The 12,831-nt window shown below is 28.7% G+C and overlaps 1 protein-coding gene across 12 annotated transcripts in view; it reads left to right on the forward strand.

Annotated features, from left to right (window-relative positions):
* Positions 1 to 12,831, forward strand: part of LOC107446352 (ral GTPase-activating protein subunit alpha-1) — a 61,050-nt gene that overhangs the window by 21,715 nt on the left and 26,504 nt on the right. For 4 of the 12 annotated variants that reach the window (XM_087159030.1, XM_087159032.1, XM_087159029.1 and 1 more), the window contains exons 17-24: positions 1,119 to 1,241; positions 1,806 to 1,874; positions 2,612 to 2,734; positions 5,582 to 5,734; positions 6,893 to 6,952; positions 9,122 to 9,318; positions 10,916 to 11,014; positions 11,110 to 11,265. In XM_087159030.1, the coding sequence (XP_087015156.1) occupies positions 1,119 to 1,241; positions 1,806 to 1,874; positions 2,612 to 2,734; positions 5,582 to 5,734; positions 6,893 to 6,952; positions 9,122 to 9,318; positions 10,916 to 11,014; positions 11,110 to 11,265 (980 nt within the window). The remainder of the gene's footprint in view (positions 1 to 1,118; positions 1,242 to 1,805; positions 1,875 to 2,611; positions 2,735 to 5,581; positions 5,735 to 6,892; positions 6,953 to 9,121; positions 9,319 to 10,915; positions 11,015 to 11,109; positions 11,266 to 12,831) is intronic. The other 8 variants (XM_087159034.1, XM_087159039.1, XM_087159033.1 and 5 more) reach the window with 3 other exon arrangements.

The raw sequence follows: 12,831 nt of genomic DNA on the forward strand, positions 1-12,831 counted from the left end.
AGATTAACACAATTAATTAAATCTTAAAATTATAATCAATTAAAAAAATAGCTCACTACAAAGTTATGCTGAAATTAACATTCACATATCTGATTTCTATCGGAAAACTCAAAATATCATCATCAATGAAATGGTACTTGTGGTCTTTAATAAATTTAAAAAATAACGCAAAATTGTCTGTAATAACATAGTGGTTTGAAGTTTTTGGACTTTATAGATTAGATTTATTAACTTAAACATGAATAGCACACTTATCACATGCACATCTTTTAAATAATTTGTGTTCTTCATTTATCTAAATAGCCATTTCAGTGGTATAAAATGAAAAGATTTGTAAAACATACAACTTAGCCAAAGCCGAATTCAAAAAGACAGCAAAAACCATAACTCCTGAACAAACTTGATGTTTCTATTAGCTGATGTAAATAATATTGTTTGGCCTGAAATGTTCTGTACATCCAATGATTTGCCCAGAACATTAGATTTTCTATGACATATTTGTTCTGATATATACTATCAGAAGTGTCTAATTAGTGAGCAGCAAGTCCTACAATTTCCTACCAATTTGGCAGGGTGACACAAAACAGAGTGTAAGGTTGTAAATAGTAACTTCTCGGACAATGGGCAATGCACGAAGCAGCCTGGATGCAATCCACATGCTTCATCTAATTCATTTAGATAAAATAAATTTTACCATTATAAACTGATTTATTTAATGGCTTGACCAAAAAAAATACTGCAGTACAAAATCCTACATCTGGATGTCTATTTTCCAGTGATGTTTATTTTGTGTGCAATTTTTTAACAATCATTTTTCAAAAAGAAAACACTATTTTTTATAATGTTCATAAATCCATATCCATATGTAAAAAAATTTTTTTTATAATTTTCTGGCACAAAGAAAGCATTGTCCATTAGCCCTGTTGAAAACTGCAAGCTGTACATCTTTATTTGATAATAATCCTTTCGAGTAATAATCCGTGCTGTGTTTTGGGGATAAGACTTGCGTCTAATCCCCAAAAGTGCTGCAGGCAGTAATCTTATGCAGGTTGGATAAAGATGTGTATTATTACATACCTCTCGTTAAGATTTTAAATGTTAACAATTTTCTTTTGCAGTGAGGACTGATGCTGCCCCTGTCATGAGGGCACGGTCTGGCAGTGGGAGTGGTGAACATATGCATAAACATCATTCTGGAAATATGCGGAGGAGCAACAGTGATACGAATCTATTAAGGAAAAGTATGTTTCAATTTCCATGCTTTTCTTTTAAATTGGATAGTAATATATCGTCTGTTGTAACTTATTTAATGGAAAAAGTTCTATACTGAGATTTGAATTTGTTAGAATTCTAACCTTTTTGTTTCTTTAAGCAATATAGAATAAAAATTATAGTTAAAGTTTTAATAACTTACTATTTTAAGAATATTTTTGTTTAGAAAAAATAATAAATTTGATTATTTATAATTACCTTAGTCCTGAAATAAAAGTTGATTTTTATTTACAAAGTACATTGTCATAGAAATATGGCAAGTAATATGGTATAGAAATATGGTTAAACAAACTGGTCATAGGTTAGATATTTTAAAATTATGCTCGAAATTTTTTTAAGTATTTTTAACATTATTATAATAATAAAGCACTAAAAAAGTTATTGGTATGGTTTAGCTTTATAAAAAATGGATTCATAGTCGTAAAATTACATTTGGGCTACTAATAAAAATAATGTTTTACCAGATTATATCTAACATTTTTCTGTTATCTATTTTATTTTTTACGGGGGCTTATTTTAAAAACTCGTTTTAGATCATTCGCATCGTTTGAAGGATTTTTCTGCAATCGATGTTTCTAGTCAAAAGCAAGTTTTTGTTACAGGTTAGTTTATTATTTTTAATTTTAGTTTATTATTTGTCATTTGATCTACTATTCCCTGGTGGATGTTTAAATCGAGATGTAAATGCTAACAACTTTTAAAATATCACGTATAAGAGCTTAAAATTGTGTTCACTCTAATAGCAGAAAAATGCCAAATATCTTTCAAAAGAATATAAGCGAAGTTTAATGGAAAATATGTTTGTTTAAAAACAAAAATTTGTAAATAGATATAATCATAGAAATTGAGATACAGAAAGGTATTAAAAAAAATACAATTTAACAAGCTTCAATGTGAACTTAAGTACTCTTGTACCATGGAGGAATGCCATGGCCCGGTGCATCATCCAATAACTAGTTAAATAAAAACTTTATCAAACTTGCATTGTTGATTACTTCATCCGTGTTATTAGTAAGTGGAAAAAACACAGAAAAATTTTTTTTTTGTTTATTTGCCTTATAGTTAATATATATTATTTGAAATTTAAATAAATGAAAAGAAATCCAAAAAGTGCCAAAACAAAAATCACCTTGTATCTTATGTATATGTTACTTATCTAATGTTAGTAATCTGGAATCAATAAATTTTTATTAACTTTAAAATTACTTATTTTGCATGATTTTCCAGAAACACCTCTACTGTATGATCTTGTAAGAATTTTGTACTCAGTATATGTTTTGTTCATAAATATCTTTGTGTTCTTTGGTTTTCTAAGGTTATTTTTTTACAATTTCCTCAGGTGCTTCTCCAATGGCTGATGATGAATTCTCTAAAGGCATTCATTCTTTTGATGAAGCAAAGGATTTCAAAAAAATAAGTTATAAACACAAAAGTAAATCACTGGACTTTTTGGCACATCGAGGTATAAACTTTAATTATCTTGATATCCTTTTAAAACCTGTGATATTACCTTACCTGCCTGCTTATATGGTTTGGTCGTGCTATGTACAGCATTTTACCCAATTGTACGGTCGTAAAGTACAGCACGAAAAACATACAGTTTTTTGTGTATTTCTTTCTCAAATAAAATCTAAGTATTTTTCTTTCTATTGTAATGTAAACCAAATATTAGCTAAAAGTCTAACTAAATGGTACAGTACAGAACCCATTATCCGGAAACCAGAAAACCGGAAGAAAATTCAATAAATTTTCCCTCCATTTTTTTTAAAAAAAATTTTTTTCCTCATCAGATTTTAGGATTTTCCTTTCTTTTTTTAAAGATGTTTACCTTACCATCATTTTGGAAATAATCATTAGTGTATTACTTCATCGTTTTTTCTTCTTTTTAAGATTATTTCCAAATATTTTATTTTTTTTTTAGTTGGGTTTAACAATAAATAAATAAAAAACGGCTTTTTGTAACGATTCAGAAAACCGGAAAAATCAGTTATCCTGAATAGCGAAGATCCTGATCATTCTGGATAATCGGATCCCTACCAGTACAGAACCCGTTATCCAGGAAACCGGAACGAAATTCAATACATTTTCCGCCATTTTTTTTTTTTTTTTTTTTTAATTTTTTTTTTTCCTCATAAGATGTTAGGATTTTTCATTCTTTTTTTAAAGATGTTTACCTTACCATTTTGAAAATAATCATTAGTGTATTACTTCATCGTTTTTTCTTCTTTTTAATATTATTTCCAAATATTTATTTTTCTTTAGTTGGTTTTAACAATTAAAAAAAAACTGCTTTTTGTAACGATTCAGAAATCCGGAAAAATCAGTTATCCGGAATATTGATGGTCCCGATCGTTCCAGATAATCGGTTCCCTACTGTATAATCTTAAATTTTATGGGCTGATGGCTAAACGAATGAATCAAATTTCAGTCTATACACTAGCTAAAGTTGGCCATATGCGTGAACTTTAGTAGTAAGTTCTACTTGTTACAATGTTTGAAGCTTAATGCTAAATTCTAGAGAGCAATATTTGCAATTGCGCTTACTGCATGGCAACTAAATAAAATAAAGTGGCCACCAAAAAAATTACCATCATTCAGTACTCACTTTCCACCATCTCTTGTTGTCATTTGATACCCCATCCTCACCATTCCTTGGTTTCTGGAAATATGTCTACGTAATGCACATAAAAATGATTATTTTTACTAATTCCAGTTCATTTTTTAATTAAATGTTTTACAGGCTGCATGGTAATGGATTTCTTATTAGGATTCTTTAAATAAACTAAACATAAGCACAATAAAATTCAATCCTAACTTTTTTTTTCAATCTCTTTAAATTATAAGATTTTATTTCTTTAGAATGATCTGATATGTTTTCTAGTGACATTTTTTTTGTTGCCCCTCTTTGATTGACAGTTTGTTTCAACATCTTTTCTGATGTGACAAACTTATTGAAGCCATAAATTAGAATTAATTATTTGTGAAAAGAAACTCTCTAAAGAGTAGGCTGATGTTTGATTTTGTTCCCTTGCTGAAAGATGGATTGGAAATAAAAGGCTGGTGTAATGTTACGTCTTCTGGCGCCCCTTGACCAAATCACAATGGAGCGGGAAGGGGAAAGACAAAAATAGTATTGCCAAAAAAAAAAAAAAAAACTACGGCAATGATTGAATGATGAGATTCATTTGAGAAAATCGAAAAAGAAAATAACATTAAAAAACAATGAAAAAGTATAGAAATAAAAACAGCAGTTGCAGAAATTCTCATCTTAATATTTTATGTTTAATTAAGAGGCTTAATATTTCAGAATTATTATATTTCATTCTGATACAGAAGTTTAAAATTGATTATGAAAAAGGCTTGTTTAAAATCGAATCTATCATATATTCTTTTTCTTTTTTTTAATAATTACTTTTTCTTGAAAGATATTTTACAATAATAACAGATATAATATTTTTTTATAATAATATCTTATAATATTAATAATATTTCTTTAAACTAAGAAAAATATTTTTTATAACAATTTAAAGCAAAGCAAAAACATTATTAAGGTACTTTTAATGCAAAAGTGGCCACCAGATAAATTTCCTAGTCTTGCTCTCTTTACTAAGTTCTTTAAAATATTTCTTTTAAATATTACTTGGCTTTTATTTGTGGTATTGTATTTGTAATGATCAGCTTAAAAAAGTGAGATTTCTGCCGTTTTAAAAGCTGTGAGTCCACATATTTTTATAGACTGTCTTTGCCCTTTGATACCCTTTGCTAAGAAAGAGACTGATCGTCTACCAATTTCTGTTAGTGATGTTTGAATTGATGTTGTTGTTTTTTTTTTAATTATTTAGTGAAAAATCTGAATTAGAATTAGTACACAGTGGCTTTCTTTAAAATGATTAAAGAGGGTCTTGGCTCAGTAGGATACCCTTTCCAGTTTTTAAGAATTAAATAAATCAGATAATATATTTTTTGTGTGCTTATAGTAACCTGAAAAATACTTTTAAAACTGATAAATGTTTTATTTTTCGAAGGTTTTATCAATTAAATTTGAAAGTGAATTTGATTTATTTTATCAATTAAATTTGAAATTCCTTTTTTTTAAATGTCTAAAAAGGTTATAAATGATTTACTTTTATAACGCTTCATTGAGTATCAAAGCGTAGGTTCAGAATTGTAAAACTAAGCAGATTACAATGTCTGTACTGCTTTTAAACTTTTTGAAAGCTGTCAGTTTGTGCAAGCTGTTGGCGATTTCAATTACCCTTTTTCTTTGCATAGATTTATTCAAAAGTATTTTTTTTTATTTTGAATCTAGCTGAATCACCTTGTTTCTCAGAATCATCTGAGTGCCATAGTCGATCTCCTTCTCCAACGCCATCTAGTGGCTTGGAAAATACTAGCATTAAGGATTCTCCTATGCAGATTGACACTGTTGCTTCAAGTGCTGACAACTCTTGCAATAATTCTGGTATGTATTAATTAATTTATTTAGTCAGATTTTGTAAGTTTAAAGTTACACCACGTTAATTTGAATTTAGTAACGCTTAATTGAATGAGACGCTGTGATTACTTTTCTATAAATTTAATGACAATAAGTGTGCCTTTGCTAGAAATTAAATTGAAAAGGGTATATTCGAAATCTTTATAGTCTTCACTTCTTAAGTAAGAAGTAACTCAATTTAATCAGCGATGACTCAGGGGATTGATCGTCCAGTGAGGCGAACCAGGTTTGAATCCCAGTCGATACAAATTCCGCATCCGGCTTGCACCAACCACAGTGCTGACATGAAATATCCTCAGTGGTAGACGAATCATGGGTTAGAGTCCCCTTACCACCAGGCTAACCGTGGAGGGTTCTTGTGGTGTTCCTCTCCATGTAACGCAAATTTCTCCCAATGCTCGATCCAGGAGTTCCCTTGTCTTCTGAATTGGGTTTAAATTACAAGGCTAGGGATTTGAACATTAGTAGTCGTAAACCCATAAAATTGGGTCGGATATTCAACGATGGTTATAATATAATAAGATACAGTGATTACCTTTCAATAATCTTAATGTCTCAAAGATCTTTATACGTTCAATTTAAATTTTTTTTTTTTTTTAATTTCTTTCATTATTTGTGCAGTTTTCTCATTTCAAAATGTACTAAAGATATCTTTTGCCATCTCAAAAGCTAAAAATAAATTTTATGAAATTAGTAGAAAATATTCAGAATATATTAGTAAATACTTTTTTCACTGTTGAAAATAAGCTTCTTTTTTTTTAACGTTTTATTAAACTTAAATCAACTTTCTTAGAAAATATCAAATACAAAACATGTAATTTTGCCTTGTGTACTTGTAATTTAATGGCATTCAAATTTTAATCATACCTCTTCATGTTATTCAATGATGCTATTGTGCATGGCAAGAAAATAATGTAAATTTGCACTAAGTAATACAATAGTTAATTAGTTAAATTGGCTTGTTTTATTATGTTTTCAATTAATAGAGTAGTTAATTGCCATCTCTCAAATGAACACTATTTTAATAATTCCGATTTTTTGTTTCTTTATTTTATCATTTTAGTTATATTATTGTTTTAGTTACATTTTCTCACCTTTTGTTTTGCACTTATTTTATTCCATCAGACAACTTTGGAACCCGGAAAATTTCATTGGATCATTTTGGCATCTTGATTTCTAGAAGAGGTTAAGCAGATTTCATTAAAAAAACTTTTTCCCCTTTGTTGCACATTTCAACTATGCCGCAAATCCCCACTTTCAAAAACACTTGCTTTTTTTTGTTCATTTTTGTCATAAATGTGAGTGATTTGTTTGCTTGGTCTAGAATTGTGTTGTAAAATGTGCTGCCAGATGATTTCTCTTGCTTTTTCATTACATATGCTCTTTTTTAAATGTGCTCATTCTTTTGTTGTTAAAAAAACAGGTCTTTCTGAGAAGAAAAGGAAAGGTATGTTTATTTACCTGCTTTAGCAGAAATGTTAGAAATATTTATCAAAAATCTTTTATTACTATTTTTTAAGTGAAACTTGTTTTTAATTCAACAAAATATTGTTTATTGTTTTTCTAGATTAATGACTTTCAGTTCTGTAGTGTTATTGCAAATCATAATCTCTGTTTTTAAACATGTTTCATAAAATTTCAAAAGTCTTTTTTTTTTAAAAAAAAAACAATTTAAAAACAATGCTTTAAAAACAATGAGATAAATATGAATAAATCTGTATTAAATTACTCCTTTCGGAAATTATTTTTCGTATGTTAAATACAGTGTAGCTTCCAAGAAAAAACCTCCTTTAGCAACCTCCTTTATTTACAACCACTTTTGGGAGGCACAGAATTTTTTCCTTAGACTTTGTGTTGCAGAAAATCTTTAGGAGAGACCATCAAAACCTCTCCCAGCGACCGGGCAAACTTCCACACCAAATGCGGAAAATATCAAATAAAGAAGCACAAAAAAATATTAACAACACAACTAAGTAGATTCAAATGTATTTAAAATATTTCTGAGTGGTTCTTATTTAAGGAGCTCTTTTTGATGATCTGTGAAAGAGTTTGACAACTTCATGCTTCGGTCAATGGGCATAAAAATTTTGCTATCACAATGACTTAGTTATAAAGTTAAATTAAGAAAAAAACTAAGCATCGAAAAGAAAAGAAAAAACTCATATTTTTTTAAGTAAACCAATTTTTATAATAAAAATTAAAAGCAAACTGAAACAGAGAACATTGTTTATCCATTTAAAATAGTTTTAAAAAAATAGTTTTAAAATTCATAATTCAAATAGTTCGAAATTCATAATAGATTAAAAATTCGTAATAGATTAAAAATTCATAATTTGTAGGAGTCATATTTATTAAGTTTAAATTTTACTCATCGATCCGGTTTTTACGACGCCAATGTAATGCATTTCCGCACCAAGAAAATGACACTGAATAAAATTTAAATTGTTCGCGATAACTCATGTCCGACGATAACATTTTAAAGTCAATGAAGGTAACCCGTTTGAATGACCAACCTCCATTTTTGAGAAATTAAAATGTCTTTGAAATTGTTACATGATTTAATATCAAATTTGCGCATAATATTATTGATATTATATACCTATATGGAATTGAGTAATACAGACTCCTTAAAATTGTGTTTATTTAAATATCGCAAATGCTAACTGGATAAATGTCTGTGTTATTGTACTTATTACTGATGGCTAGTTTGAAAAGATGGAAACTTTACTGCAAACAAACACTTCCCAAAACAGATTACAGATCTAAAAATATTTCCTTATTTGTTCATTGATTTAAATATGATCTAGAAGTGAAAAAATAGTTAAAAACTGTAAAGCCTGGTATATTGTATTAAATATTGATAATATTCAACATAAAGTTAAAAAATATGTATCCCCTGACTATATATATATCCATCAGTGATTTGTAACAAGCGTTCATCAAATTTACTACTTAAAAATGTAGCAGTGTGTATATTATTAATGTGACATAGAATTTTTTTTAATGTGTTTACCGTTTTATAATAATTAAATAATAAATCTTGACTTCAAAAGAATTGTCAACCAATGTGTTGCCATTTTTAAAAAAATAAAATAACCCTACCAACCACAAAAATTACATCAAAAATGCATTGTTTATTAAATTTTCAAATAAATTAAATGAGAATTGGAAGAAAAAAAATTAAAATCTTACAAATTGTCAATGTTTTCAGAAGGGAGTTGTGTTATTTATTTTTCTTGAAACTCAAAATATATTTTTAAAAAATATTGTAAAACTGGATAGTTTGTTTCATTGCTTTTTAGCTGCTTAAAAATTTTACCTAAATGCATTCAATTTTTTTTCTTCTTTCTGCAGAAATAGGCACTTCTAGCCACATTGAGGCTCGCAGCATCATGTCTGGTGGTACAACCAACGGATGGCTGCCTGATGTGGCTGTTGTGCTGTGGAAGCGGATGTTGGGTGCGCTGGGTGATATAAATAAAATTAAAGATGCCTCTGTTCATGCTCAAGTTCTCAAGTACCTGGTTGATCTCTCAGAGCTTTTTGTAAAAGTGAGAATTTCTTTCAATACTTAAAAGAATTTAAAAATTTCTCTTGAGCTTACCTCGACGACGTAGCTATATTTTCTTCTGATTTTACAACATCTCCAGAAAGTGTTCACCTAACTGGAAAAACACAAATTTACCATTGAAATATTTTTCTTTTTTTTTCCATGATCTATTTTACATTCCTGGTAATGTTTGTAATTTTGATTTTAAATAGTTTTATTATATCAACTAAATTAATGGCAGTTTAAGTTTGTTCCTGTTCTTTGAATATATCAATCTATATGTAATATTTTTTAAGAATGTCTTAAATTTGCCAAAACATATTTTATTGTAAGACTACGGGACATGGCTATTGCTGAAAACTCTGATAAGAGGTTGGTGTTTCTACTATTGTATAATTGGTCTGTCAGTTAATAAAACTAATAAAAATAGTTATTATTGTTTAAAAATATTTCAAGACAATATGTAACTATCAAAATTTGAATTATGCGTATTAAAGCACTGTAAAAAAAATTTATACAATTTAAAATAAAATTTCCCCTTATTTATCAATATCTTTACTATCCTTCATAGATTAATTGTTAAGTTTGTCAAGATAGGTACCAAGTTCATTTCTTCAGATTATTCTAAAGCGAGAGTGTTTGTTTCTGCTGCTTTAAAATAAATTTGTCCTCAATGATGAAATGTTGTGTAAATATTTCCTATTAGTAGAATATTTTTTACGGCTATTTTTCTTGTTATTTTAAGAAGTGTTACAGTTTAGTCAGACTTCTTACTGTAGTGACCCTTCCATTGTAATGACTGATACTCTAAGTCCCATTTACTATTCGGTAAGTATAAATATAACACCAACTCCCTCTAAATGAAATAGACACTAGACCCATATCCTAAATGATCAAGGCATTACTTATAGTTAAAAAAATGGTTCAATATTGATTTAAAAGACATCGCATTGTTAAATATTAGCATGATATTTCTTCTGCATTCATTCAGTTTCAGTTCGGAATAACATTTCCTATTTTTGTTAATTTTCCTTTTCAATAAATTTATCAGTGATGTTTTTCTTAAATTAATAAATAAAGTATCTAATAGTTTTGTCAAAATTAGTGGAGAAAATATTAATAAAAATATAAATATTTGCAATATTTTTATGTTTCTTGGAATATTTCGTTATCATATTCTGACATCCACTTTTCTCTGGTTATATAGAATGTCATCTGTATTTGGCAAAGCATTTGTTTTGTGGATGATTAATAAGTGTTTTATTTTAGCAATTTATATGCTGGGTTTTTTGTAAATATCTAGAGTGATATTGATCTTGTAGGTTTTGCATTTGTCTTATGCTTTGAGGGGAAAAAAGTGGGGATATGAAATTATTTTTGTTTTAAAAGTAGATAATGAATGTGTCATTTGTGTTCTATTTAGTAAAAATTATTTCGAACAGTTTTGCTCTTTTAACGAAAAATTGAGAGAAAATTGGTAACAACTGTTCATTAGTCATACTCATTAAGCTAATGTAAAACCCTTAACTTTCTCTGTGTGGAAATTCAGAAACTTTTTTTCTTAACTAATTGATTTAAGTTTTTTATTTTGTTTTCAGATTCGTGACAACTTAGGTGTTACTTTAGATAATTTATCAACTCCAGTCCCTCCTGATTATGTGCCACCTTTATTACTTGTTACTCCCTGGCTGTTTGAAGTGAGTGTCATTTTATTTTCATTTTTTTTTTTTTCAAAAATAAGGTGAATTGTTTGCTTTAGGTATCTTTCATTGTTTATTTAATTCCAAAACAGGCTTTAAATCTACCTGAAAAGTACAAACAGGGAAAGTTGACAGCATTTAAACTTCTCTGCATATTGATGGTTAGAAGACATGACATACCTCTAGCAAATGAATATCTTGCTCACTTCTACTATTCATTGCACTATGGTCTCATGGCCAATGATCAAGTAAGTTTATATTCATTGTTCTTCCATTGTTCACTATTTTAAGTTAACATTGTTGTGCATTAAAATATTTTATATTTCATGAACTTCAATGATCAGATTTACTGTGAAGCAAGAAATCAGAATTTTAAAAAAAAGTTCGAAAATAACTTTAAGAATTTCTTTTTATTAAAATCAAACATTGTAAAAGTTTGATTTAAAAATATATAGATACTGAGTTGTTAAGTAAGAACAGAGGGGAAGTTTTTTTAAATTGATTTACTTTCTATTAAATTTTACTGGAAACATAATTTATGTATGGGCTTTGCTATGGTACTGTGGTTAAAGCATTGGATCGCTATTGTTAGTGATCAGGATTTTATATCTAGTGCTGGCTTGAAGCCCACCCAGCTTCATATTGATGGATGCCAGCTTGCTGGGAAGCAAAAACAGCTGGTACAGAGTAGGACTGGGCGATGCATCATAAAATATTGATGTTATGTAATCATCGCTGATTGAATGTTTGGAACGGCAATTTGTTGAAGCAGGGGGAAATCACGATTTACCGTGATGTTGAAAATGTTTCCTGATACATCAATGGTCTTAGATCGTGCGAAGAACACCTTTCCCGATCATAACTGAACTGTGATAGTTATGCCGATGGTGGTTATCTTTCTCTGTGTTTCTTTTGTCATGACTCATTGCTCTGTTGACACAATGAATCTCGATGTGATAGAGAACCAATCCTCTGGTGTGGATTTTTTATTTTTAGGTGCTGATTTTTTTATGTTTGGAAATATGAAGAATGAAGTTTTATTTTTTTAAATAAAATGCCATTTACTAAATATGAAGTTTTAATTTATTTTTATTCACTGATCCGTTTTACTTTCTAACACATTCTCCTTTTTTTTTAATAATAATTGATGGCAATTAGTTAAATTTAAAATAGGTAGGGGTTGACTCTGAAGTTGCGTGCTTTTTGGTGTCAGGTTTCAATCTTTCTCAATCACGCAGCAAAGTTTTTAGTTTTTGCTTATAACAATTTTCATAAATGCTGGCTCAATGTGCATTTCAACGTTGATTTTATATTTATAATTACTTATTCAATAGCATAGGCTGCAGCTGTCTCATTTCTGAGGCATGCCCCCTCCTGCGCAAGTTTTCCCCTCTTTTTTCTAATTTTTATTTTCAATGTGTTAAGTCACTAATGAGATTTATGGATATTTTTTTTTAAAAAAATACAGTTTAATGTCAAATAATGTATTAATCAAAAAGTGCAAAAGTTCAAAATTACACTATACCAAATATGGCACATTGATGTTACGAAACATCGCAATATATCAAAATTTCGAAATGTTAGAGTGACGATACATTGCCATGCCAAAATCTTAAAATTGGCCAGTCCTATTACATAGTGCACAATTCTAATTGCATTGCTGTTGTGTCAATTGTGGAATCTTAACCTCCACGACACTGGAAAACTAGCTGCAATTGGAGTACTTTAATTTATGCACCTTGAAGTGTAAATTCATAAATTAATATTATTTTTTTTATCTTACTTGTAACAAGATGGTCTAAATTGAATACCTG

This window comes from Parasteatoda tepidariorum, chromosome 3 (assembly GCF_982258835.1).
Source record: "Parasteatoda tepidariorum strain Cologne lab strain chromosome 3, Ptep-v5.0, whole genome shotgun sequence".
Lineage (NCBI taxonomy): Eukaryota > Metazoa > Arthropoda > Arachnida > Araneae > Theridiidae > Parasteatoda > Parasteatoda tepidariorum.